Below are 18,015 nucleotides of genomic sequence, written 5' to 3'. Positions count from 1 at the left end.
GTAATTATGGCTGGAGATTTTTCATGCTGTCTGAGGGTCGTTCTGTTGCATGTTTTCACGTGTGCTGGACAAGTCAAAGAGCTATGAACGAGTTTGTGAAGTTTCATGCTGCTTTATTTGCTCCCCTTTTTTCTAGTATCAAGAATATGTAGGGGTGATTTCATGGTTATTGCTTATGAATGATGGCTTGGTGGAATTATACACTGTCTCGAGGAAGCAGATCACGGGCTGGACTGCTTTGTATCTCTTGTTGCTGTATCTCACATGCTGAAAATGATCATGATCATAAAGAGAGTGTCTGTTTTAAATTCTCACTTGTTTTTCTGTAGGTTTCTTGCTTGCATCCTTGTCCTAGAGTGAGGACGTTCTCTTTGAATCAGGAAAAAGGACACTTTTTTTGTTTCTTTTTTTTGAAGATGAACAATGCACCTTTTGCTAGTTGTAATGTCATGTATATTTAAAGTACACACACACACACTTGTCAAGTTATATACACACTGAATGACTGTTCTGTTGTTTGCCTGTAAGAGAGTTTGTAATTCTTTCAGCAGCTTTTTTTCACACCTAATCAGATGTAGACTAGTCTTAAGATTTTTGGCGTCTATATTTACTTGCTTAGAGCTAAAGAAATAATTACACCAATGTGTATAAAGGAGTTTATTCAAACTGGCGCTAGTGCTCACAAACTATCCGTGCAGGAGATCATGGATTAATTGCTGTTTATCCCGATCATAAATGCGTATCAAATGCAAAGCTGATCAAGGAGCAGCATTCCTGCTTCTGAAGGGTTTGTGAACATGGCTCCTGGTTTCACTGATGTCACATTCTGCTGTGGGAGGTGGGCGTTTGTCCTCTCCCTGCCTTAAATTTGAGTTGTAGAGTGTTTGTGGATTTTTCCTACGCTCACAGAGCACCTTTCACTGGTTTATTTGTCCGATAGAGAGTTTGTTTTTGAGGTGTGGGCACACTTTGACCTGTAAAACGTCCTGAATAAAACACCAGTTCATTTACTTGTGTGTGAGACTCTTCTGTTCCTTCTTTTCCCCCTTATTAGTGGCCCTTATTTGTCCTCTATTGGGATTTTTTCCTAACCCCTAACCCTAGGTATTAAACCTCAGCATGTAGCTCGTCCTACATGTTTGGGCTGCAGATGTGAATAATAACTTTGCTTACTTTTCAAGATATCAAACTTCCCACAAACTTAAATTAAAAGTCTTATCTATCTTTAAGCCATTATATTAAGTCACTCCATAGCATCATATTTATGAACCACAACCGCATAGTAACAATCTGGCATCATGTTGGTAACTTTTGCTTAGGCAAAAACTACTCAGGCTTTCTTCAAATTTAAAAAGTAGTGGTGTGCATTTGCTTTTCTGTTATGTATTTTTTAAATGTGAATTCAACTGTATGTATATGTATGTCAACTAGGGGGCATAGTTTGGAAATTTATGTAATTCTGAAAAAAAATCCCTATAAAAAACATGTTAAATGTAACACACACACACACTTAATACTGTGAAGCTGCTTTGATACAATCTGTATTGTGAAAAGCGCTATATAAATAAAGTTGACTTGACTTGACTTGACTTGACATACACACACACACACACACACACACACACACACACACACACACACACACACATATATATATATATATCAAAATAATCAACTTAAATGTTTAAAGCTATCACTATGAAAAAGTTTAATGTATAACATAAACATATATAAAAAATAAAATATTTTATAAAAAATATATTTACACTTCTTTTTTTAGTGAAGAACATACTGTTCTCAAAATGTATGTAATTATGAAAATCGTCATGGTTATTTTTGACTATTGAATTATTTTTGTCTTAACCAATGGGGGCCTCGGGATCAACCACTGCCGTAATGTATGTGTTTTTCTTAAAGTAGGGCTGCTGTAAGAACAAGTTAAGGAACTTAGCATAAATTACTGGGATCCAAATTAGGAACCTGTGACCACTGGTCCCACGGTCGATGAAGTGATCTGTTTGTCCCTTTGAACAAACGTGAATGTGAATCATTTTTAAGCAGTTCATTAACAGCTCTGCTCTATAAATAGTACACCATAGTTTGAACATGTTTTTCAATCCCACGCGTTCGTGACATGGTCAAATTCATTTTTAACACATCTATTAATCAGTGACTTAGTAAAATGATTGAAAAATGAAATCTGGGAATTCATTTGACTTTTTAATCATTCAAATGTTGTTGTCCTGGGAAAGTTGAGCTTGTCTGGGTCTTATCCAGTATAAACCCCACAAGAGTAGAAAGATGACCGACACCATTAAAGCAGATATGGACACGCTTAACAACACCATGTTTCGGACAGTCCTGCTGGGATACATGTTTCTTGAGGTAGTGATGTTAGAAAACAGGCTCACAGGGTTTTCCCACTGAATCAGACCTTTACTAAAGTCTAAACTCAGTTCTTTGGGAGATAACACCTTTACCCCTTTATACATTCTCTTCACTCTTCGTTTGTCGGTGTCCAGTACGTCACAGCGGTATGTCCCAGAATCCTCTACTCTGAGAGGGTCTAGCACCACCTTGTCGAGGCTGAGGGCTTCATAGCGGGTGAATAATGAGTCATCAGAGGTGATGACTCCACCGGTGAAGCGCCAAGACACCACAAAGGCAAAGCGGCCCATGGCTTCCATCACTTCCTCTAAGCAGTCAAGCACCAGACGCTGACCGACAGTTGCTGTTTGGGTCTTCAGTCCACACTGCCAGGTGTCTAGGCAGCGGATGGTCCTCAGTTTGCAGGAAGGGCTGGAGATGTTTCCGGTCCCCCTGATAGGGCAGAGCTCTTGTGTACGGAGGCCAAGCCCACAGGTGGCACTGCAGGGAAAGCTGCGTTTGATGACCCAGGTGTTGATCTTCTCCAGTTCTTCCAGGTCAGCTTTGGTTAAATTGCTACACCAGCTGGGGGAGTGCAGGAGTGTGCAGGACAGCAACACCAGCCAAAGTGCTGAGCCAGCCATTGTAACTTGAGACATAGAAGAGGAGCAGAAGATGTTCAGAATGAGAATCTATACGACCATATGTTTATTAAAGGATTAGTTCACTTCAAAATGAAAATTCTGTCATCATTTACTCACCCTCAAGTTGTTTCAACCCTGTATGAATTTGTTTCTTCTGCTGAACACAAAAGAAGATATTTTGAAGAATATCGGAAACCAGACAGTTGAGGGACCCCCTTGACTTCCATAGTATTTTTTTTTCCTACTATGGAAGTCAATGGGGTCCATCAACTGTCTGGTTACCGATATTCTTCAAAATATCTTCCTCTGTTCAGCAGAAGAAACAAATTCATACAGGTTTGAAACAACTTGAGGGTGAGTAAATGATGACAGAATTTTCATTTTGAAGTGAACCAAGTTATTCCTTTAATAAATTATTCTTATTAATTTTAAAATTATTATTATTGTATACACATATAAGTAGCTCACATGAATTAAGTCAACACCTTATTTAATTTGAAAAAATTATGTATATTTATTTTATTTTTTTTAAATACACATATCCTTTGCACACCTAAATTAAATGATCAAGTAAACTGTCCAAATTAATTAATTAAATTATTATTTATTGTTTTTTTTTATTTAATTAATTAATTAATTAATTATTATTATTATTATTATTATTTTAAGCACACCTGAATTTTAAGCCTAAACTAAACCATTTACAATGGGGAATCACTTTTATCAGTTCCAAACTGGTATTTTACACTTATTATGATGGGGTGTTTCAGTTATCGTTTAAAAGAAAAATAGGTTTGTCTTACCTTCGTTGGTGTGTTCAAAAGATGTGATAAACTATAAACAAAAAAAAATCTCTCAACCTTTAAGATTCTATTTCGCATTATTTTTATAAAGTCATAACTCTCTGTTTATCAGTTGCGTCTTTCATGTGCGCTTGAAATAACGGAGGAAAGCGCGTGCTTAAAAGAGATTTAGCTTACAACTGTCGACTAAAACATCTATTTATTTGTTTTCGTTTAAAATAATGTTTTTTATTTTTATTTACAACGTTTGTATTCCATCTTGTCAGTTGCCACAAGATGGCGCTTGGTCTCACAGAACGTAAGTTATGCAGTGTGACTACCGGTAAATACGTTACGGGTGTAGTAAGTAGTAAAATAAGTAAACGGTTGATTATATTATCTGGGTGTCACTTATATTTACTTATAACGTTAGTTACTTACTGTGAAACAATTATATTTAGTTATGTCAAAGCATAAAGTGGCAACGGCGACTATGTTGAGTTAGTGTGTGGGCATGTAGGCTACTCACGCCAAGTAGCCTAAAGCAGAACCAGCGGTTATTGACACCTCTCAAATGTCAGACAGCTATGAAATGCCTAGAGCGAAAAGACTCCTGCGGGGTAATAGTGATTCAAACCAGGCCAACGAGTCATTCTTACCCTTTACGTTTTGCCCATTCATTTGGTGGAGTCTGGTGGTTTGGCCAGGTGGCCAAATTTTTTAAGTGAGAGAGATAGAGAACTGTACTCTTGGTTTTAGTCTTTTGTGATGGTGTAAACAGGATGTGGATAAGCTCTGATGGCTGTTTGTCATGCTGAGGAAGCATCACCTCAAGGGCACAGACTGTACAAACAAAGCCTTGACAGTCTCTGTGCATCAGAACAAACAATCTATCATTTACTCACCCTCATGCCATTCCAAACCTGTATGACTTTCTTCTTCTGCAAAACACAAAAGAAATTTTGAAGAATCGAACAAACAGTTTTGGTGACCATTTACTTCCATTGTAGTCTATAGAGAAAATAAACTGAGATATTTCTCAAAATACCTTATTTTACAGGTTTGACATGACATGAGGGTGAGTAGGCCTAAATGATGACAGATTTTTAATTTTTGCGTGAACTAACGGTTATCCCTTTAAACTGCAGGGATGCCACATTCCATGTAGTGAAACATGTTTTATTGCATTTTCTTGGACATTGAAAATTAATTTGCCAAATTGATGGACACGGGTTCCAATGCCAATGATTGAATTAAACAGATATTAGTGTTCATGTACACATTTAAAAATGTATTAATAAATTTGCACTTCATTTTTGTTTATAGCAGTGCTTTGAGCTGCGTCCGAAATTGCATGCTGTCTAAGTAGGTAGCCATACTTCTTTTGAATAAGTGCTTTGCAACTGTCAAAATAGCACATTCTAGATACTATGAATGTGTGTAGTATTAACGTAATATTGACGCACTACATTTGTCATGTTTTCATTGTCATGTGACCTATAGTTCCATCATCAGTTGCATCGCTACTCTGACCCTATGGGGTAGTAAAGTGTCCATTGGATGCACACTTTAGAATCTAGATCATCCGGGTACTTTTTGCCTACTATTTTATGAATATTGTGACATACTCTTTTCAAGTACTGTTTTTTGCTTACTATATAAGTATGCATATTTGAAGGCAGCCTTGAAGTCAGCATGAAATGGAAGTTGGGATAGTCTTTTCTTGCCTGTTGTGATATATATCAGAGGGACATGGCTTCTTGAATAAGAAAAAAATGTAGGGCGGGACTTGATTTTGTCTTTTGGGAATTGATTGGATGGTTGAAGCATGTGGTTTGCTACTGCTGTGATCTCATGTGAGTGACAGGTTGACCCACCCTCATGCCAGTAAACACATCATCAGAGAAGATCTATAAGAGGGAGGGGAAGTTGTTTTGATTAAATATAATGAGGGCATATGAATAAAAAAAAACAATGTGCACGGTTACGGATAAATCAGTTATAATAAATACTGCAATATTCCATAAAAAAAAAAAAAAACATGCCAATTTTGATTTCATGGTGACTTTAACATGCTGCATCCGAAATCGTATACTCTCTCGTCTTGAGTAGGTAGCCTACTTATTTTGAATATAAGCACTCCATGGCTGCTAAAAAAAAAGTATGTTCTTTATAGTATGAATGTGTGTAGTATAATGTAATCTGAACATTTTGCCCTTATCACGTGACCAACCAGCATCAGTTGCATCGCGTCACTGCCATTCACAAATCCTCTCCCGTGGCCTCATGGGATAGTAAAGTGTCCAATCGTATTCACACTTATCTACTTTAACTCCCTACTCTTTTATACTCCTTTTGTCACATACTGTCTTCCACCTACTAAATAGTATGGAAGTATGTGATTTATGTGAATGCTATGCAGCCCTAGCTGGCTCTTATTTGCCCTCATAGTACCAGTGGATTTAGATTTTATACTGACACCTGTTGGTCTTGATGCAAGAAGTTTGTTTAGGAACTGCTGTGGTTTCACGCCAAAGCTGTTTGTTTGTCTCATGCTACAACAGTTGGAATAATTCCTAACTTTTTCATTTGATGTTGGTGTTTCGTGCTGGTACCTGCTAGTCATTTGATTATCAACATGGCGGCACCCATGAAGAGGCGACCCGCTCCATTTAGAATTGAACTGCTTTTCGAAGATATGATGATGTGTAGAGTCTTCATCTCATGTTAGTGAACATAATTTTAACCATTTTAACAATCCCAAAAAGTGCTAATCATTTTTATTTTTGTAAAACTTTTAAGTTGCTAAATAAATCAGACATGGAGGATGGAGCCAGAGATAAAAAGGAACTCTATTATCATAATCACACATCTAAAGATCAGAAGGGATCAGTTCATCAGTTCATTGAAACTGAAGACGTCGTGATTGTTCAAGTGCTGCAACTTTGCAGACGGTCCCTCAGAGGCAGACTCAGTTCTCTCTCTACAGCTCTCACAACAAGCGTCTCACTTTTCGTGTAGTGCACACTGAGCTCTCGTGAACTCGCTACTTCGGCGTTTACTGCACGGTTTTGCCAGTGATTTCATGGTTAGCCTACTGATCGTTTCACGTGCACTCCCTGCTTCCACATCATTTGGCTCCTTTGGCCACTTTCTTCATTTATACTGCAGGCACCCGGTGGGCTACTTCTCTGATTTACCTTTTAAACGGAAAGTGTTTTTAATGAGGTGCAAATTGACTTGCGGTTGACTTCGATGCTGCGCGTTACTACTATAACAGAAGTTTCTTCAGTTTCAATATAGCCTAACATTTTCCCCTGCCGCATCCTGTCGCGAGGTTGCGAGCAGCGCGCGACGGATTAAATGGATTAATTACCACATCTTCACCTCCGTTTTCAAACAACTGGCACATATATTTTTGTTTGTTTGGAGGCGCTTCTCTCAAAGCGGTTTTAAAAATGAGCGAGGAGGACAGTCAACAAGAAAACGGGGATGTAAGCAGCAAGGACTCGGGCCGTCAGTTTCGTCTGAGACTGTGCGTTTTAAATGAGATATTGAACACTGAACGGGATTACGTGAGAAATTTGGCATTTCTGCAGTCGGTAAGTACTGGGTTTAATCCAAACTCTCTTGAGTGTTGCAGTTTGAGCACCCATGTGCCTGGTTACATGTTGCAGTCGCGCGGTTATTGTTACAGTCTCGTTTACTGGCTCATAAACTGGAGATAACGGGCACCGGTGAAGCTGTCAAGCTGTGTTTAAGTCACTGTACTGTCGTCAAGAAAGAGGAAGAGGGCGAATACGTGAACCAGGCAGCCTTTCTAAAACAAATTGTGTTGGCTAGGTTATTTTTTAGTCACATTTCATACATAACAAAACAAAGCACGGGGGACTGTTTTGCAGCGGGACTTCTTGGGGGGTTTTACTGATGCTTTGCAAGGACGCGGATGTTTTTCCTCCAGTGGGTGTTTTAACTCGGTGTTTCCCAACGTTTTTTAGCTCAGCCCGGCCGATAAGTCTCACATTCCATCATTCATTTTATTAAAGGCACTTTTAAGCACAAAACTCAAAGTAGCACTTATTTTGTAACAAGTGTCATCCACATACATTTCTACAACTTCCATACAACATGCATTACATATTGTTTGCTTTCTTTAAAAAGGAGTTGAAAATCATATTAATCATAATTAGTTATCTAATTCCATATTCTCATAGTTTTATTGGTTTAAAGCAAATCCATATCGATATTATGTGCCACCTTGAACCTTCTTTTCATACCTCAGGTTGGAATCACTGTTTTAAATGACTGTTTCACAGTTTATTGGGTGATCTTATCCATTGTCTTTTTCTGGTCTGCAGTTTTTAGATATGACTCTGTGCACTCTCAAATCGAGAAACAAGAGTCAGTCACTTTTACTGCATTTTTAGTAATTCAAACAAGCTCTAACTTAAACTAGTGTATTTCCTGGTCATGTGCCATTTCCTTTAATAAGCTCTACCTCATAAAAACAGCAGCGACTCATGTGAGCGGTGGGATTTTCAGGTCTTCAGGGCAATCTAGCCAGTAAACCCCCCTGTAACTTTCGAACACTTGTTTTTTTGTCTTTTGATAAGACCAGGTTGTGCTCATCAGCATACAATCCCGCTCGGCCTCACTGACCCTGCACTGATAACATATGTAAAGTAAGTAAAAAGTAAATGCAGAAAGTGTTTGAAATCTCCAGATAGTGATTTGGCATACTTGACAAGTGTTTTCTTGCTCTGATTAGCATCAGATCGTGACATAGCTTGCCTGGATTAGAGAATAGACAATCATAAACCCGTTCATATTCCAACCTTCCTACGTGGTTTCAAAAACGAGTTAAGCATTAGTAAACCATGTTATTCACAGTTTTTTGTGTGCATTTCTCACATTCCACACCAGCGCATTGTCCCTGTTCCAAAACCTCTTGATCCTGGGATAAATTTAATAGGATCAAAGGAACTGGGGAGGATTTACAAACATGCCAATGAGGGGTAAGCAGCCTTACAGTTATTAAACCAGTTTTATAACAATCCTTCATAATCATATTGCGCTCCCGGAGTGCAGTAGCTTTTTGAGGATGCTGCCAATTGATGACGTCGAGCCGGCTGTGGCAGTTAAAGATTTAAGAAAACCTCTTTTGGGTTTTCTGAAAAAGGATGGGTTCACTCGTCCTAGTTATTGTTCTTTCTCTGCATATGGGAAGAATCATAGGCCCCTCTCATCTGCTGAGTCTCAGAGGGTTTCATCTCCCTAGCGGTGCGTCTGATGTTATCTGATCTGGAAGCATTAAGTGAAGCGGGACCAATGAAATTAGTCCCTGCAGATGCACCTGACGGCCTCTCGTCAAGATGTGTTGACGCAGGTGAAGCGAAGCGGACGGTGGTGCATCAGGTGAAAGGAAACCACTTTGTCATTCAGCATTTCTGACTTTTTTCAAGGTCCTCGTGTGAAAAACAAGGCTGTGCTTGAGATCAATATCAAAGACGTCTGCCTTTTAACTCAAGGCTGGCATGCTAGGTGGTCTTTATGTTCTTTTGTCAGCACACACTGTCATGCCAAACATCACTGGCTGCCACACTCTCTTGGGAGACTGATAATTGCCTCATGAATTTGTTTAGATATTTATGTAAGATACCCAGATAACTTTTATTCGACTGTAAGGTTTCAGGACTGTGACTTTGTGGCTCTTTTTGCATTTGTTTATTCGTGGAATTCCACAAGGACTCTCAAGCCGATATTACAAAGGGTAATGTCATCGCTTCAAAGGAATAAACCAGGCTGTAATTTCAAAAATGGCTGGCAGAGCTAGAGATTCCCATAAGAGTCCTTTTCAGGCCCAATCTTTTCTGTTACATTTAGAATTTTAGATCAGAGATGACAAAACGTTTGAAGGATTCAGAGTTCGGGTTAGAAAAACATTCATATTAAATCCAGCACATATTAAAAACTTCCACTTTAATGATGACATGTTTTGTAATACTGTCTAGTGAAAGTCTTACATCTACTTCAAGTAGCACTTGGGGGAGGGGGTGTGTCTTAGAAATTGAGTCAAAACTTCATTAGTTGCTCTCATGACTAAACTGTGCAATGGTATTTTTTTTTTTTTTTTACTTTATTGACAAATGGATAAAGAAAAGCAGTTGGCAAATGCTTTTTGCATTTTAAAAGTTGCATTTAAAGATCATTTATTATTTCATTAAACCATGAATTAATTGTATTTGCTTATTTATAGTTTATTTGTTTATTGTTATATGTAAAAAAGCTGTTTTAAATGTCTATTAATTTGTCCATTCAAAATTGCATTTATATACAATTTTATATTTGTATTATTAAATTAATAATTTATTATTACTACATTTTAGTTTTAAGTGGGACTCCATAAAATAGTGCAAGAAATAGGAAAAGTGACAAGTTATTTTGGTGACATTTCTCAATATTTAGAACAGCTGTGCTGCTTAATATTTTTGTGGAAACCATGATAAAAAAAATTCGGTAATCTTTGATGAACAGAAAGTTCAAAAGACTAGAGCTTATTTGAAATATAGGCAATTTTTTTGCAAATTTAAAATATTGTTTACTGTCACTTTTGATCAATTTTATGCATCCTTGCCACCCAGTAAAAAAATCTCCTAAAAAAATAGTTCTGTACTAGTGCAAATATTTATAAAGCATAGGTGGCAATTTTTTATTTAATTCTGAATTTTTATTTTATTATTTTTCATCTGAAGGCAAAAAGAAAGCAAGCTTTTGTTGCACCAAACATGTCAATGTATTTGTCTGTATCAGAGCCCAATATAGTAAATCCTTTATAGCAACGTCCCATTTAACAGACATTTTAACCCATCAAGATGCAATTGCAAGGAAAGTTTCCCTGAAGCAACCTGAGGGTTGAATGTCTTGCTCAGGGGCAAAAAAGTAGAAGCTTGTGATTCAATTAACTTTTCAGTTCCTAAATGTAAGAGCCTCAGTGTTTGCATATGAACGGTCTGAGGATCCGTTTCCTGTGTTGGGTTGGGATCCGTGCCCCTTCTGATGTCTTTACTGCCAGTCCAGCTGTTGTTAGTTCGTGTGGCCCAGCTGGGCTTCTAAAGACAAGACACTGTTCACCCAAACAGGATGACATGAATGTATGGAGGAGGAAGTCAACCTGGTGCTTCCTGCTTGCCGATGACGTCTCTCTCAGCCCTTACAGGAGGGAAGCACATGCAAGCGTAAGCTTTCTGGGTTATAAATAGTTTTATAGAACTGATCCGCATGGCAGTGTCACAACCAGCTACCCAGCAGCCATATGGCTCAGCTGGGTACACGTCTTCGCCCGCCAAACTATGGAATTATTTCTATTTGATGTTTTATGTGTAAACTGCATAGTAGTGCATATTTATACAAGATTTCGAAGCGTAGATGAAAGTTAAGATTCGTTGCTGAGCATTTTGAATGTTAAACTCTGGGTCGCTGACTCTCGTAGACCCTCCGGATGCTCAGTAGTAGTGATGATCTTCATCAGTAGTGGCAGCGGTGCCACCTGTGCTAAACATACAGCTCTCGCCGTGACTGCCACAAGCTCTGCTGATTACGCTCCTCTATCCTATAAAGTGTCAGATTAGCACTGTCTTAAAGTTGTGGCAAATCATGCGTTATAAGCCATGGCACAGAGGCACAAGTCAGCACCAGGAATTTCAGGAATCTGAGCTCAATTAGTTAAGTAGACCTTTTCTTGTGTCCAAGAATCTGATAGCAAACAAACCCTGGGATAATGTTGCTAATTATGGCTTCCTTTTTAATGCTGATGAGTGACTGGTTTTGTTGAGGGGGTTGAGTTTCCTCATGTTCTACTCTGATAACATATCGCTTTGAAATACAAAAGTGCTTTTGTAGTTGTTTCTAATGACTCTTCTGATTTTTGTAACACCCAAGGACATCTATAATTTGGAAAAGAATTATATGCTAGCATTCATCTCAATGGCAGTAGCTCAGATCTGAACTAATTTTGAATTAGTCACCTGAGCCGTTACTAATGTGACTTATCATTCAAGAACCGCAGGACAATGACAACACTGACAATGACAGCACAGTCCCAAAAAAGTCCCTTTCACTAGTCAAAGGCAATTGGCAGGAAAAAATATGTACATTTCACCCTTTTAAGAGTCCTCCAAAATAAACCTGGGTACTGGTAAAACATCTACAATAAATATGATTATATATTAATGATATATTATACAGTTTAAAAGTTTGTGGTCTGAATATTTTAAACATTGTAATGTCTTTGCTCACAGGCTGCATTTATTACAGTAAAAACAGTATTGTAAAATATTATTTAAATTTTTAAATAACTATTTTTAATATAATTTCAGATGGAACTTATTCCCATTATACCAAATTTTCAAAGATTTTGGACCAATGATAGTTCATCATACCCAGTGCAACACTGCAGAATCAATCATCTGCTGGTTAATGTAAAAAACAGAGCTTTATGTGGCAAATCATCAATGTTGCATGTTTTTCATGTTCAGGATGCTTTTGTGTTAATGTTTTGTAGGAGGACATATTAAAACAGCAGCAGCATCAGCAGTGAAAGGGAGGATGTTGTACAAAATAAACAGCAAAACTAGCAAACTAATCCCCCCGTGGCCTTTTGTGGTCTGACAAATATTGTGAGTAAGAACGTCTGCTGATGTTCTCTGTGATATTCAGTATTTTAAGCCAATTGGAATGGCTGAGTTGAAAGTCAAACTTAGAAATCCTAGATAAAGGCGACTGATAGGTGAGTCACTGTGAGGTCCCAAGCACAGCATGAAACTGATAAAGTCGCCTGTGTTCCTGACCGCTCTGTCAGAGGCCTCTGAGGTGTTAATGAAATATGTGTTTATTCAGATATCAAAGACAGAAACATTGGAATATGTAACCAGCCGACGGTGTAATTGCCGTCACCTGCGCTTACTAGCTGTATTCACACCTCTAATTTAATCACATCTACCTGGCCAGGCGCCATGTTACAAATACTTGTGGATAAGGTATGCCTGTTGGCACCTCCTCATCTTTTGCAAACAAGCAGACAGCAAACAAAGCCATGTGTTAGGGATTATGAACACTATCAGATGGAGGAGAGGTATGCAGACCACAGGCATATGGGATAAGGCTCTTAGCAGATGTTCCCAAAATGTTCAATAAACTTCAGATTGTGGCTTGCAGCGCTAAACTGACACTTACATAACTCCACTTTGAGCAGGTTTAAAGCTTGTTTTGTGTTCTTGGATGTTTAATTATTCAGGTGATGAGGATTTATGTGCATATGAGGTCTGTTTTTTTTTTCCTTGGATTTTTCTGTGGGATGGTGGCCGTGATTGTTTACTTGAATTAGCTACAATACCAGTGTTTTCTCACTCTCTCTTGACTGTCAATAGCCTTGATTGTGACTTGACCCCATCACAAACATTGCTATGCAGCTGTAGACAATAGCAGCCTACTTGAGAAGCATGTTTCGCAAAGAGAAGGACAGCAGTAAATGGAAGGCCGTACATTGCCACATTGACCCTTGACCCCTTTGACCAGGAGAGCTCTGAGGAATTCCTCAGTTGTCCTGAGGGAATTGCCCCTGTGGTTTGTAGCCAGAGGCTAGCCGTAATGTCATGACTCTTGAGATTTTTTTTGAGTGAGATCTCTTTAGATGTATGGCTTTTCCTTTTGCTCCTGAAAGGGAAGAAATATGAACGTAGAAGAACTTATTCCACTTACCTCATCCTTGGACAAACAAAGGAGCGTGCACTATTGATGGATGTGGGCTTTGTCAGATTGACTGATTGGAACTGAATTATTTACTCGAGTCCTAAAGAACACTCGGAGATGGAATTAGTCTGGTTAGGTTGATATAATGCCTGTTTAAACAGTGAAGTCATTCATTTAGGTAAATTAATAGATTTATTTGGGAACTTAACTAAAGTAGTTTCACATTCTCTGTCGGAACTTTTTTTAAATGCAGATAATGGGAATTCATTGACATACATAATGTTTACTGATTGTTAAAGGGATATTGGCATTATTTACTCGCCTTCATGTCATCTCGTTCATTTTCTATGGAGAATTTTGAAAAAACAACACCATAAAAGGACCACAAAAGTGGTGCTACAGTCTCATTCTTTTGATAGCTAGGTTAAGTCATTTGATAGCTTTAGAAAAGGCTGAAATGTAAGTCATTTGACCACATGCGTTTTTAACTGCATTACCTCTAGAAGTGGATAAGCTCAAAATGTTTTAGACTACACCTGTATTTAGGGTTGTCCACTTGTGATCAGATTCAGATCAACAAAAATGCATCTTAATACCAAGTGTAAACAGGGCCATTGAGTTAGTGAGTTGAACTAGATCTGGATCAGGCTAATTTGTCAATCTTTTTTGTTTTTGAGCTTGTTCTTTTCAAATGAACTGCTGTTCAGTTTCCCAATTAGAGTAACCATTTGTTAACAAACTGCACTGATCCAATTTTTGAATTCAATTTACTGAGTTCAGTTTAGTGATTTGGCTGCATGCATCTCTCTGCAGAGGAACATCATCAGTGAACAATTGCTTAAATTTGGGTCTTTTCTCCACACAAAGATATTTGCTTCAGAAGACGTACTTTTTTTGGTAATTTTTAGAGCATATAACATAAAAGAAAGTAAAGATCATTCAAAATATTGAATCATATCAAATATCAGTCATATGTCATGATAATAATGACAGAACTGCATTTTATGTATCCATGTAGAACTTCGTAAAACCTGTTGTTTGATTTAGTAATAAATGAAATAATTCAGTCCGTACTTCAATCTGCCATAACCTCACAGCTGACGTAAAGCATTGGATGTTGTGTTATCTTGTGGGTTTTATTTCCTGTGGTGAGAAGGGAGAGTCTTCTTGTCCAGCCACTGAACCCACTCTTATGATGATAATCAATGAAGAAATGACAGATTTGTAGTGCATTTGTAATTTGACTCAAATGAAGCAATGCTGTTGCTGCAATGATAATTATACACTTTGTTGCTTCTGGGATGAATGTGCTGCAGTGACACTGAATCCATTATTCTAAAGGGAAGTAGGAATGACACATCAGGAAATTAGATAATATGCACACACACACGCATATAAGCCTGTGGTAAATGACAAAGTAAGCTGCTGCGGGTGTTCACAGCCAAATAAATCCCATTATATGTCAGTACTCTCCAGAGGTAATTAAACTGTATGTGTGTGTTCGAGTACTCAAACAAGCATCCTTCTATGTGAAGTGATAATGATTGCTGTCTGTTGTCTTCGTATAGGTCAGTTCAGGGTCCACTGTGTCCTTTCCCCCCTGTGGTGAATGAACCCCTGGCTCTCGTGGCACCTTTCCATGTGCTCAATCGCTCTTCCATGGAGATGAGCCCAAATGCCTTCCAGATGGCCAAGCCAATCTGGACTGAGATCTTATCTGGACTACCACATGTCAGCACCAAGCCTGTGCATCAGTACTGTCCAATGGTCAATCAGTGTTGGATTCTTTGTATGCTCAAGCTCTTTAATGATGGGGTGGTGTGACAAACACTTGTGTTCTTGTGAATAGGGCTGTTCACGGCAGAGTGATGTACACACCTACCTTATGTAGGAAGCATGCCGAATCAAAAACAGCTAAAACAAAGTATTGCAATTGATTGTTTACAAGACATGCAGCACTAGTACTATTCATCTTAGGGTTAGGAGTTTCTGAAAAATATTGACCATATTGACCAATTAAACTCTGGTGTGACGTATTCTAAGGAATCAGAATTATTTTTGCCTGGCGGATGATAAAACGGACAAAAATCGTATAAACTTACATTAAAAGAGAGACCCAGGTCATATCATAACCAGAATGTGATGAAACAGATACAGCAACCACATAGCAGCTACCTTTAAAACTGCCTGGCTGCTTTTAATTATTATAATTTTTTTAAATATAATTTTTAGTTGTATTTATTTTTTCACATGGCCACATTTTTTCAATGCCAATTTCAATTAACAAATAGTTTTTAATAGTTTTAGTTTTAGTTAAGAATTATAGCCCTGCCTTGAACCACCTTGAACACCCTAGCAAACACCCAGACAACCACCTGATGATCCGCATCATGTTTTGGGGCGTAAAATAGTAAAGTCGATGTTTCTACGATAACAGACCAGCGTGCATCTAAAAAAATTATTCATTCAAGAACGTTATGCAAGTTTACTGCAACAATGGTGCCGCGAACTTCACATACTTAGCGTTTAGTTGATCCTGGTAAACGCTCATTGTTACAGTTGTAAACACAATGGCTTACATGAAGGGGGTTTGGCGTCACGATGACTTTGTTTGCAGGCGGACCATTAAAGAACGCGACACGCGTCTCCCGGACATCCTGTGGAAGTCATCCAATCAGATGACGACTTAGAAAATCCTGAAGTGTTTCTAGTTAAGTGTGCCATATGCATCAGACATTCAGCCAACGGTCCGTGGGCGTGACCTCTCAGGCTGAGACTAAGAACACCCTAACAACACCCTAGCAACCACACAGAACATAATGGCCACACAACCACCTTGAACAACTCCATAGCAAACAGAGCACCCGAACATCATGGTGAAGAGTTTGACATTGGCAAACACAATTCTCATTTCCTTCAAAAGTTAGTTTGGGAAATCATCTTCAAGTTCAAGTGCTCTTTAGCATATTCTTGCTCAGCATATCAGTTATATCTCTTCCCTTGTCACTTTCATATCTTTCTCTCCTGTGGTGCCATGACTCATTTCCACCCCTGTGAGCAGCTCAAACAGCCATGAACTTTAAAGCCCCTCATAGCGGAAGTGCGGGACAGGGGGCCGAACTCAAAGAGGACTTTGTTGCAGCGGCCGCTGCTTGAGGGTGATGGGGAGTCAGAGTCACGAAGAAAGAGGGCCGAGCTCGGATCCCCTCTTTCAAACCTCATCCTCCTGCTACTGGGCTCTTTGTCTCCATTAGCTGGGTCGTGGGCACAAAGAGAGGGTTTTTTCCCCTCTCTCCCCCTTCTCTCTTGGTTTATTTATTCGATTTCACGCCATGCCGGCCAAAATGGCCCCTTCCTTGCATCCAGAACTACTTCATACTCTTTTGCAGCGAGGCAGATTCTCACAGAGAGCCATGAAAGGACCCTTTGGAAGAGCCAGGGTGTGTTTTTAGCCAGGCATTCACAAGAAGCGTGAGCATCGGATTCAGGACGTTTTGCTGTTGCTCACGTTGTGGGAACCAGTTTGGGTTGTAAAGATTCTCCTCACTTGCACTGGAGAAAGGGGACAAATATGTGGTTTGGAGAACCTCAGGGGGTTCTTCTGTGACCCTTTACTGTTCGCTGAATGCAAAAGTACCAGCAAGTAAACAGCACTGTTTGTTTAAAGCGGGAAAATCAACTTTGGGCAGGATGCTGTTATTCCTACCATGTGCTGAGACATTTAACTGGAGGAAGGCCTGGAGATTTAATGTCTGAGGATATCCTGGACAAAGGCAGAGATGACATCATATAGTTTAACAACATTCTGTCGCTAACTATGCTTTGTCACAATTGACGAGTCAGATACCTTCAGTCCTCAAAGTAGCTACATTTTACATGCACCTAAATAATCTGTGAGTAATCATATTGATGCCTATGTAAACTCCTCACTCAATCCAATTGACCTCAGTCTGAATTGAATAGACTGAAAGTGGTTGTGTAGGCATTAAATAATCTGATCAATAGGAAAAAATGAGCATTCAAAATACCTTGTGCCAATGTGAAGTTTATAATAAATTATCTATTAACATACTTCTTACAAATGTGCATGTTTATTTACGTCTTATTTACTGGTCAGTTGAGGAGACTGAATATTGACAAAATATTTGCAAAAAAAAAAAAGCTCTTCTGACATATTTTTCAGCTTTCCTTTTAGTTATGTCATCAAGCCAAAAACAACAATTGTACTCGTGGTATCCGGACAAAGTCCGGATTGCAAAGTTTAGGGTTCATATAAACAGACCTTTCAGAATTTTATTGGATTCATTCAGACTGAAGAAAATTAGCGCATGTAAATATACCTAGGGTTGTGACGCATACAGTCCTGTTACGCCCACTTTTCACAATCCAGTTTTAGTGCATATGTATTGCACTTTACGTAAAATACATAAGAATACTCATGGACAAATTATGGAGTAGGCATAAGGTTGGGTTAG

General features: G+C 38.6%; 2 protein-coding genes across 2 annotated transcripts in view; one reads left to right on the top strand and one right to left on the bottom strand.

The window, feature by feature from the left end:
- Positions 1-2,228: 2,228 nt before the first annotated feature.
- On the bottom strand, positions 2,229-3,844 carry tmem81 (transmembrane protein 81; the record flags this gene model as incomplete). The annotated part of the gene is made up of 2 exons (XM_079895948.1): positions 3,815-3,844; positions 2,229-3,016 (listed from the first exon to the last, which is right to left on the bottom strand). Exon 2 carries the CDS (start codon positions 3,009-3,011, stop codon positions 2,229-2,231), a length of 783 nt encoding a protein of 260 aa, XP_079752074.1. The 5' UTR covers positions 3,012-3,016; positions 3,815-3,844.
- Positions 3,845-6,792: 2,948 nt separating this feature from the next.
- prex1 (phosphatidylinositol-3,4,5-trisphosphate-dependent Rac exchange factor 1) overlaps positions 6,793-18,015 on the top strand; it is a 75,204-nt gene continuing 63,981 nt past the window's right edge. Inside the window, exon 1 of the mRNA XM_079897476.1 lies at positions 6,793-7,395. Within this exon, the coding sequence (XP_079753602.1) occupies positions 7,252-7,395 (144 nt within the window). The 5' untranslated portion in view covers positions 6,793-7,251. The remainder of the gene's footprint in view (positions 7,396-18,015) is intronic.

Source organism: Squalius cephalus, assembly GCF_949319135.1.
Source record: "Squalius cephalus genome assembly, chromosome: 16".
NCBI classification, from domain to species: Eukaryota; Metazoa; Chordata; class Actinopteri; order Cypriniformes; family Leuciscidae; genus Squalius; species Squalius cephalus.
The sequence above is the reverse complement of the archived record's forward strand: the minus strand, read 5'-3'. Positions and strand labels throughout refer to the sequence as shown.